The sequence below is a fragment of the Patagioenas fasciata genome, chromosome 14 (assembly GCF_037038585.1).
Source record: "Patagioenas fasciata isolate bPatFas1 chromosome 14, bPatFas1.hap1, whole genome shotgun sequence".
Classification (NCBI taxonomy): Eukaryota; Metazoa; Chordata; class Aves; order Columbiformes; family Columbidae; genus Patagioenas; species Patagioenas fasciata.
The window spans coordinates 16,743,275-16,766,138 of NC_092533.1; the positions used below are offsets into that span (position 1 = coordinate 16,743,275).

Consider the following 22,864-nt stretch of genomic DNA (forward strand, 5'->3'; position numbering starts at 1 on the left):
ATGGAAGCCCCGTGCCACCTGCAGCTGCCCCCAAATGACTGGTGTCATGTTGGGGGGGGGCGGGTGTGCATCTGTGAACGCTTGGGGGTTTGGCGAGGGGCTGGCTTCATGGCAGAGATGGAGGCAACACGATCTGGCTTCATCCCCGGGGACCCCCCAGGCCCTGCAGGAGCTGGAAACACGGGCGCAGGGATCCCCTCTGCTGCAGCGGGCATCCCCGGGCGGGAGTCCCCAGGCAGGGAATCACCTTTTCTGGAGGGAAGCGGGGGGGGCGTTGGGGTCAGCATCCCACTTCCCCCGCTCGGAGGAGGATCCGCTCGGAGGAGGATCCGCGCGGCTCCGCGCCACGCCGCGCCGCGCCGCTCCGCTCCGCCCCGCCGCGCCCGCCGCGCCGCAGCCCCGCAGCCCGGCCGCCGCAGGGCCGGCGGGGAGCGAGCGGCAGCCGGCGGCATGAGGCGCGACCCGGCGCCCGGCTTCTCCATGCTGCTCTTCGGCGTCTCCCTCGCCTGCTACTCGCCCAGCCTTAAGTCGGTGCAGGACCAGGCGTACACGGCGGCGGTGGTGCTGGAGGGCAAGGTGCAGTCCGTGGGCCCCCCCGCCGGCGGCGGCAATGACAGCCGAGGAGCCGCCGGTCCCGCCGGGGGGGTCTTGGTCAAGGTGCTCGACCTGTGGCCCCTCAACAGCGGCGGTTTGCAGCGGGAGCAGCTCATCAGCGTGGGCTCCAAGGCACCCTGCTTTAAAGTGAAGCGCAACCACCGCTACATCTTCTTTCTGGAGCCCACCGAGGAGCCGCTCGTCTTCCGCACCGCCTTCGCCCCGCTCGATACCAGCGGCAAGAACCTCAAGCGGGACGTGGCGCGGATCCTTTGCGCCGATTGCGGTATGGGCCGCGCCGCGGAGGCGGGGGGCGGCGGTCGGGGGGGCGCCGGCACCTGCGGCGGGGGGCGATGATGGAGCGGCGGCGGGGAGCGCTAGCGGGGACGAGGGGCCCATTCCCCCGGGGTGCCCCGCGATCGCCCCTCAAATCGCTGGCCCACCGGCGCCGGGAGCCGCTCCTGGCAGCGGGGGCGATGCGCTCCGCTGGGCCCGGCCGCAGCAGCCGCGCTCCCGGCCCCGGGGTCCGCGTTCGCCCGGCTCAAGGTCCCGGCCTGCCCGGCTCCCCGGCGCCGTGCCAGCAGCCCAGCCCCGAGTCCCGCTGCGGGCCAGGAGGTGAAGGGCCCGCAGCCCGGCTGCCGCTGCACCCAGGACTGGCGACTTCCCGGCGGCAGCGCGTCGGTCTCGGCGCTTGCTAGTGCCCCCCGCCCGGGTCCCGCTTCCCTCGGTTCGCCTCGGTGATGGCAAACAGCCCCCGGCCGGGAGAGCCGTCACCGGCATGCGGTGGTGGCCCCGTTAACTCTGTGCACACTGGTGCTGCCTGATGCGTGTTTCTCCCCGGGCATGTTTACCGATGCGGAGAGAGGCTCTTCCCGGGGGGCTGCGGGGCCTGGGGCAGATGCTGGCTCTCCAGGTGTGCCCTTACTGCCAGCAAGTTTTGCCTCCCTCAAAATAACGACCTCATCGTGTGAAGTTGGTTTTCTTTTGTTCATTGAGTGCATTGAGATGTCTCCTGTCAATGCACTCGCGCTGTTCTCTGTGCGTACTGTGTGCTGATCCACATTTGTAAACGCGGTTATGAAATGACTTTAACAGGGAAGCGCCTGCTGGAGCGTTACCCCCTTTGATTTTCCTTGCTGTCCTCTGGCAGGGTAAATACCTGTGATGGGCTGGGCGGTGGGGGACCAGACAGAGACAATGACTGCATTTTCCCAGGGTTAGGATCTGAGCCTACAAAAATGCAAGGCTGGCCCTTTGTCCAGCTTGAAGGCTCAGATACTGTGTCACAAAATCCGGAGAAGGCCGGTGGTAACCTGAAGAGCTCTGGGCGTCGCAACATGCCATCAGAAATGGATTTGTGTTCGGTCGGTTACGAGGATATACAGGCCATATCTCCAGGGAATCCAGGCTCCCCACTCAATGACAGCACGCTGTACTTGCTCATCATGTTAATTGGCCTTTCGCCTCATTAAAGGCAAGGTGCCTCGTCAGTTATACTTAGCTCTGTAATGAACATATGTGTGCTTCCTTGTTGTCTTGTTACTAACTAGGTGTTTCTGAGGGAAATACTTTGCCGTTTGGGACTGCTGACCCCAGATTTTGAAAGCCACAACTGTTTCCTTTTTTAGTTAACCACAAGATAAATTTAGAAGATTGCATCTCCTGGCAGAAAGGTAGAACCCTACATATCATAATATGTTGTTGAGGAAAATAGGCTAGGACTGCATACGAGAAAACTAATCTGGGAGACACTAATTTCATGTGCATCTGTATGTGGGCCGTCATGGACATAGAGGATTTGGTGAAATAGCTGTCATGGAGTAAAAGGAATGTAAATGGGGGGATTTCTCAGGACTGTGGTCTCACCATCGGGTCAAAGCACTGCAAAAGGTATGTGGCTTTTATATATTTTTTTTGTTTAAAGAAAGGAGCCCAAGCTTGAGCATCTTTGAGCAGCAGGGTATGACTTTAAGAGGAAAGGAGGCTGCTCCATTGCTTCCTGGATCAGACCCAAAGGGCTAACATGTAGGCTGATGTAACAACAAGTTAAGGGATGTCATTCTGCCTGTGACACCTTCTTGGAGCTGATGCTTTTGTTTCTGTATTTTTGATGGTCTGAATAGGCTCCCTGGCTAAGGGACTCTGCAGGTTGCCAGGAGCGTTGTCTCACCAGAGCTCTACAGTGGACTGCAAAATCAAAATAAAAGCTGGTGGTTGTGAACTGTCATAACTGTGGTTTGGTTCAGTGATGAAGATTAAACGGGAGCCTCAGCTTGCTGAACTTGTGGTTCCCCAAGCACCTCATGCTCTCGATTTGGCTAGGAGGTTGCTTCTGAAGGTGACATTCCTGGCAGGATCTTCTGATTTGTAGCACCCAAGCTACTGGAAAGGTGCCTGGACTGGGAAACCAGGCCGTGGTCTGCCTTCTTGCTCCTTGGTTTCTGCTGGGAGAGAAGATCAGGAGGGGTGCAGGGCTATTTCCCGTGCTTGTTGCAGATGGGGGCTGTGGACAACTCCAGAGCTGGCACGGGGTGAAGTGTCCAGGGACAATGTGTGGTCTGAGGGACAGCCTGGTACAGGACATGCAGAGCTGGGGGACAGATGCTGGCGCCACTTCTGAGTGGGTGGGGTGGGATATCGTGGCTCTGACCACTCCAATCCCCCCACTCCCGAAGATGGAGACCTCACAAGACCACTTTCTCCCTGCTCTGGCTCTATGCCCAGGTGTGTTTTCTAGTGATCCATCCTCTTCTCACAGCCTGAGATGCTGTGTGTTCTCGTTGCTGCTTGCTGAGGTCCAGGATGCTTTGCAGGATTAGGCCTGTGGCTGGAGCATCTCTCTCTCTCCAAGGAACAGCCTCTGCTGTCTGCACAGCTTGCTTGGAGGAGAGAAAGTGTGTGGCGAGGCTGTGCATGGGACCCAGACCCTCGCTGAGCAGAGCCGGGGGGCTGAAGGGAAAGGAAGGGTAACATGGGCTGCAGGAGGCAGAATGGGAAAACTGCTTTGTGCAGCTGGCATGTGCGGGGTCTTGGCTGGACTGTTTTATGTCTCCCCCTGCCGTGCTGAGGTCTTAGGGGGATTCTCACTTTGGCCATCCCACTGCTGGGCAGGGTCTGGAGACTGAAGCTTCCCTCCCTGCAAACGCCAGAGGTTTGTAGCCTCTGCATCTCTGTCCAGCTGGTTTACATCCCTGTGGCACAACGGGAGCAGCTGATCCCTGGGCCCAGGATCCTGTGGGCTCGCCACCCGCTTGCATATCTTTAAACCTCTCTGCACTGGCAGTAGTATTGTTTTTTTCATACTGTTATATAATGATTCTTGTTATTGCTTCTCCTCCTGTCTGTTTTCTTTACATCTTTCAGCTACTTAATTCTGGATGGTCTCTTATCTCCTTTGTGCCTACATGCACAGATGAAGGAGGAAGAAACAGGTGCAAGACACGGTGCTGGCTCTCATTAGTGGGATGGCTGTGTGGTGTGCTGGCCCTGCTGGCACCACTCCCGAGCTGAATCCAGGAGGGCGTTGTGGTCCTGACCCTCCTCATCCTTAAGGGTCTGCTTTCCACTTTATATGAGCCCGTGCTTCCTGTGTGAAAGATATATTTGCAGGTATTTTGTACCCAGAAGGGGCTTTTGCTGGTGGGGATTTAACCTGTCTGAGCTCTGATTTCTGCTTTCACAGAGGAACAAATGTCTTCCTGCCTCCATATGCGGGAAGTTGCAAGGTATCTTTAATTAGAGCCTGTGCATCTCCTGGAGCAACTCACCGAAAATGCAGCAGAGTTCCAGGATGAAGTACACGGCTCGCCTGTAGGATTAACTAGCTTAGTCTGAGTGAGTAATCTGGTGGTGGCAGATCCCTGGGAGGATTTGCAGGCAGAGGACCTGTTGTTACAGCAGGTACTTCTTGTGAGACGAGGTCTTTTTTTTCCAGTGGGAAGGTGCCTTATTCTCAGTGGGAATCAGGAACATGCTGGGGATGTGGCGTTGGACTCGGTGGCCACGCAACGCTGCGAGCTGTTTATCTGTTGGTTCGGAGAGCCAGGTTGGTTACAGCTGGCCTGCGAGGAGAAGAGGGAAGCCTGATTTTGAAGTATCTGCTGGAAAATACAGCCCCCTGGATTACAGTGTAGGTGTTGCTGCCTGAAATAGCGCTGGCAACTTTGGACCAGCAGCTCATGCAAAAATATCCATCTCTGCTATCCTGCAAATCACTGGGCTTGCTCCAAGCCAGGCAAGCCTAGGGGAAAGGTGCAGGTGGGCTCCAGGCACTGATGCTGGTGCTCCCCTTTATCCCAGGACAGCTGTGGAGCAGGCAGCAGCAAAGCTGGATTTTCTCATGCGCCACTCTGCTAATTAGAGCTGTCTGAATATTTCTCACCACCTCCAGAAAATCACACTTCCTTAGGTTTGGAAAAGAGTGAAAACTTGCTTCCTTCTTGCCTTGAGTTTCTGCAGATGGGGAACGGTCACTTTGCTGCAGAAAGCTTTTACTCCTCGCAAGAACGACAGGTTTCTGGGTGCTTTCTGCTCCTGGCTAGCTGGCACACAGGATTTGGCCTGGGAGTGGACCCGCAGTCCCTGGGTTCCTGTGGCCAGTTCAGCCCCTCATCTCCCAGGTGTGACGGGGAGCTGGCAACTGAAACTTTGCTCAGCCACTGCTGTAGGTCCAAGTGACTTCAGCTGTGCCCGAAACAACAGAGGTTGTCCTCTCCCAGGCATGTGCCCTGTGTAGAAAAAGGCCTGGCTAATTTCTCAGTTCCCCTTTCAGGAAATAAAGCATCTCCTCAAGGATCTCTTTGGGTAACAAGAGACTGAAAAGGCTCCTGCATGATTCCAGTAGTACTGGTTTCTGTATCTAGAGGCTCTCCATGCACAGCCCCTGGACATCAGCTGCTTCTCAGTGGCTGTCTTTGTGTTCTGATGGCTCATAACCCTTAGATATGGGCCCTGAAGCGTAACGCCCTTACTAAATCACAGCCAACACCTTGACTTGGGTTTGGATCTGGAAAAGAAACTGGTGCATGCTTGGGAGCACAGGGACAATAAACTCCATCATCAGGCAAAAAGGGAGCCATGTTCTGCCATAGCTGAGTTCCCCACTTGATTTGCGCTGTGTAAAGCAAAATGCGACATGGTCACCAGGGCCTTGGGCCTTTAAGCATTTGGCACACCCCAAAATCTACGGCAAAGTCCTGCAAGGGATCAGTTTTGGTAATGTACTGCTGAGGTGACGGTGCCTCTCCCAGCAGGATGGGATGGAGTTGCCGTTCCCATGAGCAGTGTGACATGGCTCCTATAAGGAACAGCTGCTGCTTTGCTAGGTTTGGGGCATTGGATGCTGGTGCTGAAGTGCACCTTATCTCCATTTCCCCTCCTGAGTCATTGCATGACACCACTGAGTGCAGAGCAGAGCTGTGCTGCCCTGGAACAGAGCGTGGGCTTCCCCCAGAGACCTGTGCCGGCCTTTGGAAGGCAGGGTGAGTGGTGTGCCCAGCCAGGAGGAGCCGCAGGAGATTGATCCTTGGTGGGCAGCAGGTTTGTGTGGCTCCGAGCCCGTGGGCGACGCTGGTCGTCGGAGAAATTCTCGCTGCAGAGGAGCATGAGCGATACAGTGCTGGGAAGTGATAAAGTGCCTCCGCTGAGCCAGGAGGTGCTGGGGCTGTCTGGCAGCTTCTGTCAGTCCTCCTGTGCCCACTTAATGCGGGGGGCGGCAGCACGGTCAGTGCTGGTCATACTGGTGGGAGCTGGGCTGGGTGTAGCAACGATGTCAGTAAATCCTGCCTCTCTCTCTGCTCTCCCTGCTGATCAGAGGAGGCTGCCAGGATGACAACACGCACCCTCCCAAACTTCTGGACCAGACTTTCATCTCCAAATGGTGCTGTTTGAATGAGAAGGCTCTGCCCCGTGCCCCGGGGACGTGTTCTTTGTGCTGTGCCGTGCTCGCTCCGGTGCAGATGGCAGAGGATGCCTGTCCTCAGCAGGAGCTCGGGTGGAGGTGTGTGCTGAGGGGGGACTCTGGAGGAAGCTCATCTCCCTGGCAACTTTGGCAGCCAGGCATCTGCTTGCCTGCTGAATCGGGTGTGAAGCGCTCGATATCCCTAAAGAGTGCCAGCACCTCTCAGCTCCTGCCTCCTCAGGTTTGGGGGCAGGTGGAAAGGTCTGTCAACTGCCAGAAATTTTGGGGACAGAGTATGGAGTCTGCAAGGGTAGGCTAAAAGATCAAAAGGAAGATGAATCACTGTGCTGCTCTTTCACTGCCGAATGACTGTGCTCCCAGTGTTGGCTGCTGCAGCTTGATGCTGGGCTGTGTGCTGCAAAGCTTGGCCAGAAGGGTCAGTGAAAACTGCTCTCATTTAATCCCCAAGTCCAGCTCAGTCCTGGATAAGAGGGTGACCAGTCTGGAGGAGGAAAACATGAGGTTCCCCAGAACATAGGGTACCAGAAGGGAGCAGATGATTTGCAGCTTGAATGAAAATAATGTCTAACTCCAGGCCTGGGAACCTGGGATGTGGCCAGGTAGGGGAGGATCACCTTTGTGCTCAGAGGATTTAGAGAGAAGTTTGGTATGACAGGCGCAGGAGACAGTGCTAAAGCTGTTCAGGGGAGGGAGAGTGTTTATATTAGGAAAGAAAATGGAAGTGAGAAAATAAGAGGTTCAGTGGGTCAGAGGAGGAGAGGAGATGCTGCCTTGGAGACCCAGGGCACTGGTGTTCAACTGAGCAGGGACTTCTTGACTCTTTGCAGGTAGGATCAGCCAGCTCTTGCTGAGTTTGTAGCCACGTCTTGGCCCTGCTTGCTGGGTCGGGGAATCCTCTCTGCTTTTCTTGTCTTTCCTGTCTCCCTTAAGGTATCCCTGCAGTCCAAACCCTGACCAAAGGGTGCCCTAGAAGTGCTCCCCAGGATGAATCATAGGCTGGAGCTGGGCTCAGGCTCACGGTGGTGGCATGGGCTGAGCATGGCCCCAGCTGCTGTGGCACCTTGAAGATGGAGCTGGGTGGGCTGGTGAGAAGAGGTTGTGTGCAGAAAAAAGGCCAGAAGATGGCAACAGTCCTGATAAGGCTGTGGGAACTACAAACCAGAGGTGTCTGCTCCTCTGCAAAGAGTTATCCCCTTGTGAATGGTAGCCTGGTCTGGAGCTGGGTGAGGACTATCAGCAGGGTACTGATAGTAGGTTGGGTGGACACCTATCAGGAATGACCCTGGTATGTGTGACCTTCTTGTAGGCAGGCATGATAGCCTGTTGGGAGGATCTGAGACTAGGGACTAGAGAGGTGCTCAGTTCTGTTCCCACTCTGCTGTCTGGTCTTGTAACCCAGGGACAAGGTGCTTCTGCTCACAGCATCTCTCCCTGCCCAGGGGAATCCTGTGAGGTCTCTTGCCTGGGGTTCGTGGCTGCAGTGGTTCTCACTGGTGCCCCCACCTGCCCCATGCCCTGTTGTCTGCAGCAGAACAGAACCAGCTTTTCCTGTATTACCATTGCTTGTTCTTTGCAGGCCCGTGGATGGCAGCTGAGTTCACCCTTGCAGGCTGGGTTGCATGTTCTGGTTTTGCTGGAATGCCTTATAGTTGGTGGCTGCTGTTGTTTCTGGGCACAGCAGCTCTCTACGATGGGACACACGTGCTCAGTGAGTGGGGATTTGTCGTGCTCATGACAGAACACCCTGCTCCCACCCTGCTGACCCCCATGCTTATGCTGTCCTGCTGTGAGGGGACTGTCCTTTGCCCTCTTGCAGAAGGTGAGGACTCCGGGAAAGCCTTCCCGAGGGGTTCAGGTACAGGAAATGAGCCTGTGGGAACTGCGGGTGGGAGCAGTGCCCTAGAGCTGGTGGAGAGCAGATCTTGGATGTGATGGTTTTCTAGGGCAGGTCTGTATGGGCAGTATTGTCTTATAGCTTGTGGAAATGCTGAGAAGGATGGGAAGGCTTTGCAGAGCCTATGGAAGGACATGCTGCACTGCTTAGTGGGAGGAGGACTCTTCTGCCAATATGGGGTCAGAAGGCAGGTATTTGCATTTGTTATAATCAGTCACTGCTCATCCACTTTTTGTAATGGCTCAGTAATGATGAAATGCTGTTCAGGACCCTCGTGGTGGTCTCGGGGCAGGCAGATGGCTTGGCAGGGGGGTGGGGACTGGAATTAGCTCTGCTTTCTGGGCTGTCTCAAAGTTGGCAGCAATGCCAACCCTGTTGGACCCTGGCTCCCTGCTCTGCACTGTCCACTTTAGCTCTTCAAGGTGGGCCAAGCCAAGGTGAGGCCAGGATCGGGCATGGCCTCTACTGTCGCCCTCTAACAATGTAATGTTGCCTTTCCAATCATGTGGGGATGTCTGGAGTAGGACAATTAGCAGCATGTTCATTAGTCTTGGGTGTATGACAGTGAGAATCAGTGGGCTGTCAGGATACCTTGCTTGGGGGTTCGATCTTCCCCATTGGTCTGTGGGACAATAGTAACAGCAGTGATGAGGACAGGTGCCTCTGGCCTCATCTGGACTGTTCCACCCTTTGAGACCACACCTGGAATATTGTGTCCAGTTGTGGCCCCTCAGTTCCAGAAGGACAGGGAACTGCTGGAGAGAGTCCAGCGCAGCCACCAAGATGCTGAAGGGAGTGGAGCATCTCCCGTGTGAGGAAAGGCTGAGGGAGCTGGGGCTCTGGAGCTGGAGGAGACTGAGGGGGGACTCATTCATGGGGATCAATATGGAAAGGGGGAGTGTCAGGAGGATGGAGCCAGGCTCTTCTCAGTGACAACCAATGATAGGACAAGGGGCAATGGGTACAAACTGGAACACAAATGGTTCCACTTAAGTTTGAGAAGAAACTTGTTCCTGGTGAGGGTGGCAGAGCCTGGCCCAGGCTGCCCAGGGAGGTTGTGGAGTCTCCTTCTCTGCAGACATTCAAACCCGCCTGGACACCTTCCTGTGGAACCTCAGCTGGGTGTTCCTGCTCCATGGGGGGATTGCACTGGATGAGCTTCCCAGGGCCCTTCCAGTCCCTGACATTCTGGGATTCTGTGATTCCTGCCTCCTCCACTCAGGTTGTCCTTGGCTGCCTTTCTGCATGGCTTGGTGTGGAGAGGCAGAGTGGGGACTTGAGTCTCTCCTAGGCTGCTTTCAGCCTCGAGCCAGGCTGGCAGTTGCTGCTGGGAGTCCAGCTGAAGTCATCAGCATCCCTGGGACGATCCCCTGTTGTGTGGGGTCTCGGCTGCCTTCTCCCCATGTCCCTGCAGGGAGAAGGAGCCGTCTTCCCATCCTGGCTGCCAGGTTGTCTCTTGCACTCTGTGGGGAACTGCCTGGTGAGGCAGGTGTGACCTAGTCAGGTCTTCTTGTGGGGCCCTGGGACACTCTCTGCCTGCCCAGGCAGCTGCACAGTTATGTCCTGTGCTGGAATTAAGTGGAGATTCCTGTCCTGGGGGGACTTGACATAGCAGGGTGCTACTGGCTGGCTTTGAGGAAACCTGGAGACCCTTTCTCATAGCACTAGAGAGCCTGAGTCACACAGACATGTCCCCAAGAAAGACGCCTTGATGTCAGGAAATGGAGATGCAGCTGGGGTAAAGGTCTGTGGTACAGAGGGGTTGCTCTTCTCTGGCACACTTTCTTCATAGGGTGGTATTTTAAGCTGGTCTTCCTGGCAGGGGGGACACAAGAGGCTGGGTCTGTAGGATGACTGTTGTTGTTTCTTAGGTGTTTAGGTACAACAGCAACTGCAGGACATGGCAAATGCTGCAGGAGCCCCAGACCTGACCATGCCCTAGAGCCCAAATGGGCTCACAGGCAAGGAGGGGAAAGCCTAGAGGGAGCAAGGTGTTCTGGTGAGTTTGGGAGGATCAGATGCAAGTTAGATCCTGGGAAGGGCCCTGTGGGTTTTTTGGGCATCGGGTAGGACAAAATTGTGTGTACAGCATGGTTGGGGTGCAGCTGCTGCTTCTGCATGTCCCCAAATGCATTATTGCCAGAAGGGTTGAGCTACAGTGGGGTCCCATATGGGGCTGATACGGGATTGTAGTCCAGGAGGGGAGTGCTCTGCAGGAAGGCAGTGATATGTTTCTGCATGTCTTGTTCAGTAATGCCTCTGTGGACCCTGATCTCCATTGCCTGGACCAGAGAAGGACCTTTGTGGAGTATCTAGCTCATTTCTAGCATATGGACACTCTTTGTGGGGGGTGAGGCACAGAAAACCAGCTGCCATCGTACCGGTTGGTCTCAGCCGTGTGTCTGTGAAGCTGTGCTGGGTGCACGCACTGCAGAGAGGTGCGTTTGTGTGGCTTTGTGCTCTAGAGGGAACTGATGCAGGCAAGGGCGCTGTGCTTGGAGATTTGGTTCAGTTCCCATCTGTGCCACTGATCGCAGCGAAATCTCCTTAACATCCCCACACCGTGATTCCCTGCCCGGCAAGCAGGGAGGATGCTTCTTTGCATGCTCTTCTAGGGACTAGGCAGAAACTGGTAGTGTGTTGGGTTCACATGAGTGTTTCGGTGTGGGTAATCAGCAGAACTGGTAATGAAACCCTGCCCTCTTTCCCTGGTGGACCTCAGAGCAGTCTGTGGTCCATCGCCCTGGGTGCAGCGCTGTCTCTGCTGCCAAATGGTCCTCCCTGGAGGTGGCAGACCCTGCAGAACAGGAGGCAGACCCTGCAGTGGTGCCCGTTGCAACTGGGAGGGTCTGAGTGTGTGTTTGGAGGTGGAGGAGCCCTGGCTTGTTCCTGGAACAGCTCTGCAAGAGACCTGCCTGATACTGGTCAAAACAGCATGTTGACTCTCCTTGGGTGGCCATCTAGCTCCAAACATTTCCCAGGCAAGCTCAGCTCACAGCAAAGCTGTCAGATCCACAGAGACAGAAACTTGCTGTCCCCAGACCTGCCTCTGATCTGCAGCAGCACACTCCATCTGTGTGGGGGAGCTGTGACGTCTGAAGAGATGATTTCTGTCAGTCCGTCGTGTGGTGAGATGCAGGCTTCTGGCATCCAGGCTGTTTTTCTGATGCTCAGAACTGGCTGGGAGTGCTGGCAGCGAGCATGGATCCCCGAGGGCACTTGATGTTGCATGATGGTGTGGAGAGAGGATTTTCCAAGCTGTTAGAGGGCTGAGCAGCTTTGTGGTGCATGCTGTGATGGAAGGATGCTCGAGTGAGGCAGGCTGAGTGGCTGCTCTGCTGATGCTTGCAAACTTCTGCAAATCTGTAGCTGCTGCATGGGGCTGAGAGATTAGGGTTGTGTTTTATGGCTTGAACTGACCCTGAGAGTTGCCATCAGGGCCCATTCCCCAGCCCTCTGGGGTGCTATGTGTCAGTGGATGTTACTCGGGACATGATCCAAACCCAGACAGGGAGGGTTTTGTGAGCATGTTTACTTCTGCGGATTCTTCCTGGTGAGAGGAGAGACAACCGCACTCTCCACCTGTGCTAATACAGCTAATCCGGGAGCCCTCCTGCCTCAGGTCACAGACGGCTTCAGGCCTCTCCTTCCCTCCCAAAGCGCTGTGAGCTGAATCGCCTTCTGCTCCGTGTCATCAGGGGAAAAGCACGGAGACCAGAGCTGTCACACCAGGAAATCCCGCCCATGGTGTTGTTATACCTATGGAACAAACAGCTGTATTTGCCAAGAAAGCACCTGCCATCACTGTAGGCAGACTGGGAACAGTGAATAAAACTACGGCCATTGCAGGAAGGAGGCTCTGGGTAGTTCTTTGAGCAAGGAGAGAAAAATACCTTTCTGTGGTGAACTTTGGAACTGGCTGATGAGACCAGAAAACCTCATATTTGGATGTTAAAGCATCCAGGAGAGGAGTTGGTAACTTCCAAATCATAAATACATGAAGTGTGTTCTGGCTTCAGAAGGGCAGATAGGCACATTGGAAGGTGCCATTAGGAAACGGTGACCTTTCGAAACCTGCCTTCTGGGCGAGCTGTGGTTTTCCTGCAGCAGCTGCTGCCAAGGCAGCCCTGGGCTCTTCAAGTCATGGTGCTGGGCAGCTCTGCAGCTGGAGAGAGAGGTCTCATTCTGTCCTTTGCTCTTGGCGCACGGGGATATGTGTGGCTGTGCGTGCTGTGGTGCGGGTCAGGTTCTGAGAGAGGTCACTTAGTCCCTGTCCATGCACAGATCCCTGCAGGGCTCATGTCTGGGATGAGGGATGCTGAGGGTTTGTGGGCAGGGCTGATCCTCATCTGGGATGTTTGCTTGTGTTGCACAAGATTTACTGAAAGCCTCGTGTGAACCTGCTGCAAGGGGACATGGCACAGAATTTCCTTTCCAATCATCTCTTTCGTAATTTACTGCCCTTTCCCACCTTTCTGCCTTCAGGGAATTTCCCACCCCTTGTACTTGCTTGGTGTCCCAGAGCCAGGAGAGCAGCACCAGCCCTTTTAAAGTCCTTGGTGCTTCATCCCCTGGGCCTGTGGGGTGCCGAGTTAAATGTGGCCTTAAGCACAGCACAGATGAGCTCTGCCAAGCCTCTGATTCTGGCCCAAAAAGGCTGCAGAGTCCAAGTTGTCTCACTTGGGTATTTATTAAGCAAGCTGGTCCTGGCGTCTTTCCAGAGATCCCAGCAGTGCAGTAGCAGAGCTGCTGTCCCTGTCTCCTTTGGGAGGAGCAGGTTGGTGATGCCCCATCATGCAGCATCTCTTGCCAGCTCTGCTGTTTGCTGTGACAGGGGCAAAACTTCATGCACAGGTTCCGACACCACACACCAGCAGCCAGGTTTGAGGGGGAAAGAGTGGTCATGGTGATGTGCAGTGCCCACATGGGAGGACCATGCAGTGGGCTTCTCTTATTAAAAACTAAGGTCAGCAACTATCCAGGCAAATGGTCTTCCCGGGAGAGTTATCAGATCGGTGGGAAGGCAGTGAGTATGGAGCCTGTGGAAAACACATCCATGTCCCTGGGGCAGAAACCTGCCCAGGAGTGGGGCTTGGAGGTTTGGGGTTCTTTGCTGTAACAGACACACACCTTCCAGCAAGTGAGGCTAATAACAGGATTTTATGTGGAGCAGTTTTATGCTGGGCTGTACTCATCTTTTGTTGAAGGATGGGGGAATGGCATACCTGGGGCTAACCTGGCTGCAGCATCTGAGCGAAACCCCACTCCTTGAAGTCTTACTTTCATGGCTGATGTTCTTCAAAAGAATGGTTTTTTCTCCTTCTCTGTGTAAGGGATGACATGGGAAACCCTTCTGCAAGGAAATGCATTCTGCCTGAAACAGTGCCTTTCACTTGGCAGTGTTCAATTTCCTTCCACACTGCTGTGTCTCCTCTCCTCTCCTCTCCTCTCCTCTCCTCTCCTCTCCTCTCCTCTCCTCTCCTCTCCTCTCCTCTCCTCTCCTCTCCTCTCCTCTCCTCTCCTCTCCTCTCCTCTCCTCTCCTCTCCTCTCCTCTCCTCTCCTCTCCTCTCCTCTCCTCTCCTCTCCTCTCCTCTCCTCTCCTCTCCTCTCCTCTCCTCTCCTCTCTCCCTCCTTCCTCCCCCACACACTGTATTGTACATCCTCAGCTTTCAGACTGATAATTGCAGTTGAGCTAAGAAAACCATAACATGTTTTTAATGATGGCTTTGGTTCCTTTTTCTGCAGTGTTCTCTGAGGCTGCACTTTCTTTGAAAACTTGAAGGCGTTTCACTGAACTTTTTTTGCATTTAGACCTATTTTTGGATGAAATTTCCTGGAAAATCAGTATTTGGATGAGAAGTGGGAATATGGATTCTTCTGGCGCCACTAAATATGCAGGACATGGAGGTTGGACCTGCCTGCTGGGAAAGACTCTCAGCATCCCTTCTAGGTCCTCCCTCTTGCAGGAGTTTGCTGGTGAGACACAGGCATTTTGTAGGAAGTTGGGTGTTTTTTTAGGTGAAAAGTCGTAAAAGTCTGAGCCTGCCTACAGGAAGACTGTTGTGTCCAATCTTATCACCTTCTATGCGATGAGTTCGGAGATGAGGGGAGAACAGTGGACATTGGCTACCTGGACTTCAGTAAGGCCTTTGACACTGTCTCTCACAAGATACTCATAGAAAAGCTGTTGATATATGGGCTGGATGATCAGATAGGGTGGTGGACTGAAAACTGGCTGAATGGCCGGGTCCAGAGGGTGAAGAACAGTAGCACGCAGTCTAGTTGGAGGGCAGTAACTAGTGGTGTATCCCAGGGGTCAATACTGGGTCCGGTCCCATTTAACATCTTTATTAATGATCTGGATGAGGGGGCAGTGTACCCTCAGAGAATTTGCAGTGGGCAGTAAACTGGGAGGAGTGTCTGATATGCCAGAGGGTCATGTTCCCATCCAGAGAGACCATCTGAGGCTGAAGAAATGAGTCAACAGGAACCTCCTGAAGCTCAACAGAAGTGCAAAGTCCTCCACCTGGGAAGGAGCAACCCTAGACACCAGTGCATGCTGGGACCACCCAGCTCAAAGCAGTTTGGCAGAAAAGGCCCTGGGGGTTCTCACGGACACAAAGTTCACCATGAGCCAGCAATGTGCCCCTGGGGCAGAGAAGGCCAACGGTGTCCTGGTCTGCATTAGATAAAGTATTGCCAGCAGGTCAACAGATATGATCCTAACCATCTGCTCAGCACTGGTGAGGCCACATCTGGAGGACTGTGTCCAGTGCTGGACTTCCCAGTACAAGAGAGACAGGGACATACTGGAGAGAGTCCAACAAAGGGCCACCAAGATGAAGGGACTGGAGCATCTCTTGTGAGGACAGGCTGACAGAGCTGGGACCGTTCAGCCTGGACAAGAGAAGGCTCAGGGAGACCTTATAAAGGTATTTAAATACCTGAAGGGAGAGGGCAGAGATGACAGAGCCAGGCTCTTTTCAGTGATGCCCAGTGACAGGACCAGAGCCCATGGGCATGAAAGAAAACATAGGCTGGATTGTATCACACAAACTTCGCAAATCGACGCCTGATGCTGGTCTTGTTTGCACACCTGCTCGTTCTCTGCTTCTCAGATGCCATCGTCTGCTCTTCTTTCTCTGACTTCCCGTGCAGATCAGTGACGCAGAAATGACAGGACTGAGGCAGCAGAGAACGGCTGTTGGGAATGCTTCTGGGTGGACTTTTTGCCTTTCTGCCTTGCAACTTAGGGAGCAAACATTGTACTTGTGGTGGGACTGTGAGCACAGTGGTGCTTCTGCCAGCGTACCATGTCGTGGGGCAAACAGGTGAGGGGTCCAGCAGCCTGCCTGAGGCTTCTGGTCCAACTGATGGCCTAAAGCTGCCATTCACACCTCTGCAAGCAGCTGTTGGACCAGAGAGGTTTGTGTAGATCAGTTGTGCATGGCCCTGCTGACCTCTGCTGCAAGCCTGGAACCTGTGTTCCTAGATGCTCCTTTGGCCCAAACCATGGGCCATGGGTTCTCTGTGTGCTGCCCCACTCTGTGTCATGGCCAAAGCAGCCCCTTTCTAACCCCGCGTACTGGGCGTGCTGCAGAGAGCTACCAGACCAGCAAACCCACGCTGCCCGCTCAGAAGCTGAGTCTGGCTTTGGAAAGGGTGCAAGATGGCTGGTTTGGAGGAAGTAGGACAGGGAGCAGTGGAAGAGAAGAGGCCATGCCAAACAGGTAGCTGCAGTATATGAGGGTTGCCCTCCACCTGCTGTTGACCCTTCCGTGCCTCGACTTGTGCAGCACGGGATTCCTGGGGCCGCTGGCAGCAGCAGCGCTGCAGCCGTGGCTTCACATCCCTCACAGTGGAGACTGGTCAGAGTCCTTGGAGAAGCCTTCACAGTCACATCAGTGTCACTCTCCTGGTAGCTGAGACAGCTTGCTGTGGGGGAGTGGATGTACTCAGAGGAAAAATACCCTGGCGACAACCTGGGAAACAGAGGAGTCACCATCAGCTAGAACTGTGCGATGTTGAGTGACCTTTTTTCCTCTCTGCAGCAGTCTTGCTCAGAGGGAAGCGGAGGACCCTTGGTGTTGAGATCCTGCACTGAGACACTCAGCAGCATGCGTGCTGTGTGTCAGACGCTGCGTGCTGCATGTGTGCGTGTTTACGGCAGGGAAATGAGGCAGCTCTGCCACTACCTGTTCCTAAACCAGTTCCAGTTCCACATGGCTGCTTACCCAGTCAGCAGAGATGAGAGAACTGTGCCTTCCTGCCTGTGGATGCAGGGATATTTCCCTCCTCCCCCTGCAATCAGATGCTTGCACAGCAAGGCTTGCGGCAAGCCAAGCATCACTTGCACTCCATCAGACGTGGGTGTCTATAAAAAGCCTCTCTGGGGTTGCGATTGGGTGGGCTGGCTGTGCCACGTGGTCTCTCGTAAGGCTTGTGTTGCTGAGCAAGTGGCATTCCACTTATTTTTGGCACTAATAGTCTTTAGTTAATACATAAATTCAGCTTAAATTCTGGATGGAAAATAAATCCCAAGTGGAGGCTCTGCTAATAAGATGACAGACACTTCAGGGAGCCTGGGACGTTAGTGGAGCAGTTGTGGCTGCTGAGATCTGAGATCAGCCACATGCATGGGCACAAGGTCCTTAAAAGTTACCATGAGTTTTTGGACTAAATTACAAAAGCATTACACGGATGGCTGAGGTGAGCTCTAACTTTAACTGCTGGAGCTGAACTCATTACAGCAAATGTCCCAGTGAGATCGCCATTCCCATCCTGCCGCGGTGAGAAAAGAAAGGAGTCGAAGCATCAGTTTAGGTCTGACCACTGCAGAACACCCTCCTCTCTGACCGCCTTCTGAAAGGCAGGGCTGGTTCGAGGTCCTCTGTTCTGCTTCTTTCTTGCTGACCCACTGCCAGTCGCCACAGGATGCTTCCCCACATCCTGGTTCATCCCAGGGAACCTTCATCCCCAATTTGAATGTGTAGAGAACTGCATCCAAGTAGCTATGTCCTTCCAGCAGCATATGTGCCTGTAAGAGCCTGGCTGGGGCAATCCAGCTGTGGTGGCCAAGCCATGGAGAGTGTGAGATGCTGGAGCTCTCACCTTAGGCTTTTCTCCACGGGTTGGTGCTGTCACCTGAAGGAGGGTCAGGCTGGGAGAGCAGATCCCAGGAGCCCGTCGGAGGGTTTTGTGGCAGCATGCTCCCCAGTGCTGTGCCGTGGGGCTCCGTGAGTTTAGCAGGATGGAAGGTTCCTAAGCCTGCATTCACCATGCGTGCAGTGGTTTTGAGGGTCGAGGCTGGAGTTGACTCATTTCCGTGCCCCAGCAGACAAGCTGCTCAGCAGCGGCACTGTTACCTGGTGGCTCGCTCACCCTAGTGCTTTGCAGTGATACCCAACACACGTGGACAGGGGTCTGCCTATGGCCCTGGCTCTGGAGCCCAGCAGTGGGACAAACCCCAACCCGTGTTCTTCGCTTGACCATGCTGGAGCCACTTTGTGCCTGTGTGCCAGACTGAAAGGCCAAGAGGGATGTACTTACTTCCATGTCCAACTGCTTTCTGAGCTCCTCTCCACTTTTATCCGGCTGCTGTGAGACTAAATCCAAAATACATTTGATGCTTTTTGAGAAATGCCCTGTACTTGTGAAGAAGCAGCTTTCTAGGGATCTTTTCAGGGGGACACTGCACTGATGATGAAAGCCACTGGTAGTCTGCCAGCATGTCCCACCCCTGCCCTTCCATGTCCCTTCCCTCAGAGCTCAGTGTGCAGGGTGCGTGCTACCAAAATGGGAAGGTGTCCTGGTGACTGGGCTACAAACCCCATGGCTAAGGGACAGCTCAGGCCTTGCTTGCCATCTCCTTACAGTGTCCTCGTTGGGTTTTCATGAATTTGAACTCTTTCTTTGCAGAGTTGAAAATGGATTGGAGATTATCTGGGGTTTAGAAGAGCACCAGTTCGTCCCTGCCTCTCTTGCTGGCCTGTGCACAAGGTCAGCCCCTGTGCTCTCAACATATTTACCCTGTGTCAGGTAGCAGGCAGAATTTTAAAGTCATTTAGGCCTCAGATCAGTGTCTCGGGGTGGTTCAGGTCTCCCAGTCACAGCCAGGACCGATGGTACAGCACTAGCCTCAGGAGGTGGGGAGAGTCTGAGGTCATTTCTTCCTTGCTGTGGATTTCCACCAGACCCTGCTGCTTTGCCCTGGAGTTTCCACCTGGTAGAGTGACAGGGAAGGCCTGGTTGTGTTGGTTTTGCAGACAACTGTTTGCAGTCACATTGTATTCCCATATTTTTGGTTTAGGGGAGGGGGGCTCATTCTGGAGCTCATTGGGGCTATATTTGTTGCAGCAGGGAAAGCCCTGGATAGTGTTATCAGTAGATATTTGTGATTCATGGTGTGAGGTGGTTAAGTTCCAGCCACAGTCTATGTTCAAGATATAACAACCTTGGGGTTAGTGGGGGAGCTGTGGGTGGATGCAGCTGTTCCTCTGCTTCCTGATCCCCAGTCTGTGTTCTCAGCTGGGACTTGCCTTTGGGACATGTCACACTGCAGTGGAAGCTGCAGCGTAAGATGATGCAGTGGCAGCCCTGGGAGGTTTCTCTTGGAGCCTTGGAGAAGTAAGTGTGTGTCTGTCCATGTGTTTGTGCCAGAGTGCTCCTTTGGAGACAGAAATGATCAGCGCTGGAGACTGGGGGGAAGAAAGAAATCCCAGCATCTTCCTACCCAGTAGCCAGCAAATAACCTCTTGGGATTGGTTGTTGCTAAGCACAGGGCTGGCCAATGAGCAAGGAGTGGTCCAGGCATGGGCCAGGACATCCTGGCTGGGCCTGGCAGTTGAGTTTGTGCCTGTGTCCGAAGTGGACACACCGTGGCAAGGGAGAGCAATACACAGGAATGAGCATTTTGCATGCAATGGTGAGTCCTCTCTTGAGGCAGAGCTTCATAGATTTGGCTCAGCCCCGCCAGGGGCTGAATCCTTTAGCTTCTTGTTCCCCCAGCCACTCATTCCTCTGCACCTTTGTACTTCAAGTGCCTCCAGCCACTAGCCCCATGTACCTTGAGCCCTTGTTTCGCATGCTGCCTGTGCTCACCAGGGAAGCTGTGTGTCCTCCCTACCTCTTTGTTCTGCACTGGGTGAGGGTGAGGTGAGATCATGTCAGTTCTCAATGAGAAAAGCCCAGCAACAACTGTCTCAGTACAACAATTTTAATCAGACAGAATAAGGAATGTATATAGTGAGTAAATCTAATGTCCCTTCAAATGCTGGGCATCTTGTGTTTGTGCAGCAAACCCTGGATAGATTTCTCCTATGGTGCAGAGCAGAACCCGTCCATGCAGAAAAGCTCTCTCTTTTGGTCCTTTGAGCCATTATATAATTTTCTTACAAGAAAACAACTTTATTCCTGAGTGTTGTTCACATGAGAACTCGTTGCTGCACTGCCAGATAAAGTCAAGGCCATGCAGGTGGTGTAATCATAGCATGGAGTGGGAGCTGCCCGTGTTCTCCTCTGTTACCATGAGCTGGCTGAACTGTCCTGCAGCCAGAGCATTTGTGCAGCACAGCCCAGCCTGAAGGCCACACTGGCTTGCCCATAGCCAAATCTGAGGCACCCCATGTAGCTCGGGCTCACCCTGGCCTCAGCCTCAGCATGTGCTCTGCTTCCAGCAGAGCCCCTGAGGTCCCAAACCTTCCTGCGCTAGTGAGTGAGAAAGGGAGCTAATCTGGCATCTTATTTATTCTCATCAAACTGATTGTGCTGTCACCAAAATTTGGGCTGCGTATGTGAATCTCTAACTCCCGGAGACTGCAAGGGATGACTGCACATATCACCATGCATTTAAGGCTGTTCTTTGGTGCTGTTCCCCTGTCAGTGGAGAGGTGTGCTCCCGTGGTCCTGCCAGAGGTAGTGATGGGGGGGCTACAGCAGCCGTCTGGAGGAGGGAGCGATTTGGAGATGGATGAAAGGTTTGGGTTTTGTTGTGTAAGGAAATTTTTACTTCTGAATGGTTAGAGCATAGGGGGCTGGAGCCATCTCTTATTGGCTCCCATATAGACAGTATCAGGTCTCCTTGGTGGAGCAGCCTCTCCTGCTGCTTGCTCCTTTCTCCCGGTGGAAGGGATGAGCCCCCGCATCTGTGTGCAGATGCTGCATTAGAGGCTGGAACCAGTGTGTGAAACCCCAAGACTGTTGGGTTGCTTTCAGCCTCTTGGGTGAGATGCAGTGGCGGACTGGGAGCAGCCGAGTGCTGGTGTGTGGGTCTGGCAGATGTCAAGAGAAGTAATTTTGGCTCTCAAACCAAGGGAGCATGACTGCTGGGATGCAGTGGGAGATGAGCAAGGGGATTGGAAAAGAGCTGATATGGTTGGGAGAGAGCAGAGGAGGCTGATACCATTGCAGCCTCCATGACTGCCTCACTCCCAGCTTGTGGCAGGTTCAGATTAGCCATGAAATCAGATCAGGGGTGCAGGGATGCAGGGAGAGGCCTGTCCACAGGCAGGGCCAGACCTGCTCTGCCTTCGCTCTGCCTGTGGTCCCTGCTCCATGAGGCTGCACTAATCCCTGCTGGGCAAAGCATGGAGGGAGCTGAGCTTTGATGAAGACAAGGAATGGTTTAGAGGGAATTAGAAGGGATTTATGATGGTGGAGGAAATCACAGAGAGCATGGCTAGCCTGGCCTGGGTCAGGGGCACCGTGCTATACAGAGGAGCTCACACCCAGGCAAGCACCTGAGGAGTTGCTACGATGGTGATGGGGCTGCTCACAAAGGTTTCTTTTAAAGCCCCAGTTCCCGAAGCTGTGGGACTGCACGCAAATCTTCATTTCCTTGTAGAAGTTTTATGGTGTCTGAGACAAGCCTGAGAATATGAACAAGCAAAGCTCACCCCACCAGGAGGTGAGTGAAAATGTCCTAGCATTTATTTAGTACCTTTCCTGTGTGCTTGAAATCCACCTCCAGCTTGAGTGTGTGTAGCTCTGCACTATTTTGTGTTAGCAACAAGGAGAACCCAGAAAATTTCCCTGTTTTCAGGTCCCACCCAAGGTTTCTCCCAGTTAAACCTTGCTTCAAGTTGTTAGACTGTGGTATGGCTGCTTTGGGTACCAGCATCCACCGTTGGTAGCTGAGAGTCTGTTGTCCCAAGGCTTCATTGTGCAGCATCACCCCTCCTGGCTGGCTCCTCAGTGCTGGCTGAATGTGACGAGGCAGCACGCAAGGTGGATGGGCTGCAATCCACCATGCTGGGAACATATAGCGTCTTACAGACATCGTCTGTTCCTCCTGACTTACCTGGACAGGAGGCGGAGGTTGGTGGACAGAGATGGTCCTGATCCTGACTGCTCTGGTTGCTAACGGTGATGGAAAACATCCTGCTGGCCCGGGCAGGTCCTTGGCTGTCATCACAAGCCGTGTCTCTGCACCAGCAGCTGGGGCGGGTTGTTGGAGCAGTTTTGCTTCGCAGCTCTGAGGATGCCAGGACGCGGCAGTGTCTGGCGAAACACCGTCAGGCTTCACCAGAGGAGCCAGGGACCTGGCGGGTGGGCGGGAGGCTGACAGCTTCTCCAGCTGCCCTCAGCCTGTTGCAAAGAGGCCGCTTTCACCTTCCAGGGTAACGAACTCCCAGCCTGTCAGTGAGATGTTTCTGAGCTCTCCGTGCTGTCTGGCAGGACTCGCCCACTCAGAAATCACAGGGCTTGTTGGTCTTGATAGGCAAGGGTTGCAGCTGGGCCATGCCACGCGGCTTGCACCCCAGTTGTGTAATGCAGGGGCAGAAGCCGTGGGGTGGGTGTCCCATGTCCCAGCTGCTGAGCAGTGGTGCACTGGCATAGCTTCCCTCATGCACAATAAGGGATAGAGTGGGGAAGGCTGGAAACCTGCTGCCAGGTGGAAAACCTCTCACTGCTGCTGTCCGCAGGGGGGTCTGCAGTGAAAGCTCTGGTAAGGTGCTGGCCAGAGCTCTACCTGGAGATGGTCCTGTGCTCTGCTCTTAGTGCTGGGACTGTCTCTGCTTCCTGCTGCTTTTCAGGCAGTGTCTTTGGGAGGAGATCACAAGACAGGAGGGATGAGGAGAGAAGCATGTGAGGAAACAGCAAGGAGAGGAGTGTAGGACAGCTGGCAGAGATGTGGTGGGGAAAAGACATGTGAACCCTCTGATTAGGTAATTTCTGATGATGATTTTCCCTGATTCCACAGCAGGGTCAGCCAGGCAGTCTGAGTCTTGGAGTGGCTCACCCCAAGGTCATGAAACAGAGGCTCCTGTGAACAAAGGGCTGAAGCCAGCGCAGTCCTAATGTACTTCTGGGAATATTTGACCAAGCCCAGCGCAAAGGAGCCTTTGCTTCCCCAGGCAGACTCCACTGAAGGCTTGTGTCCAGCACAGATAGCCTCTGACACAGCTCCAAGGTGACGGAGCAATTTGTCAGTGGCCTTGTCAGGTGCTGAGGCTTC

The 22,864-nt window shown here is 54.1% G+C and overlaps 1 protein-coding gene across 5 annotated transcripts in view; it reads left to right on the top strand.

The window, feature by feature from the left end:
• Positions 1-407: 407 nt before the first annotated feature.
• Positions 408-22,864, top strand: part of NRG2 (neuregulin 2) — a 163,578-nt gene continuing 141,121 nt past the window's right edge. For all 5 annotated transcript variants that reach the window (XM_071814853.1, XM_065849035.2, XM_071814854.1 and 2 more), the window contains exon 1: positions 408-880. In XM_071814853.1, coding sequence (XP_071670954.1) covers positions 451-880 — 430 coding nt within the window. In that variant the 5' untranslated portion in view covers positions 408-450. The remainder of the gene's footprint in view (positions 881-22,864) is intronic.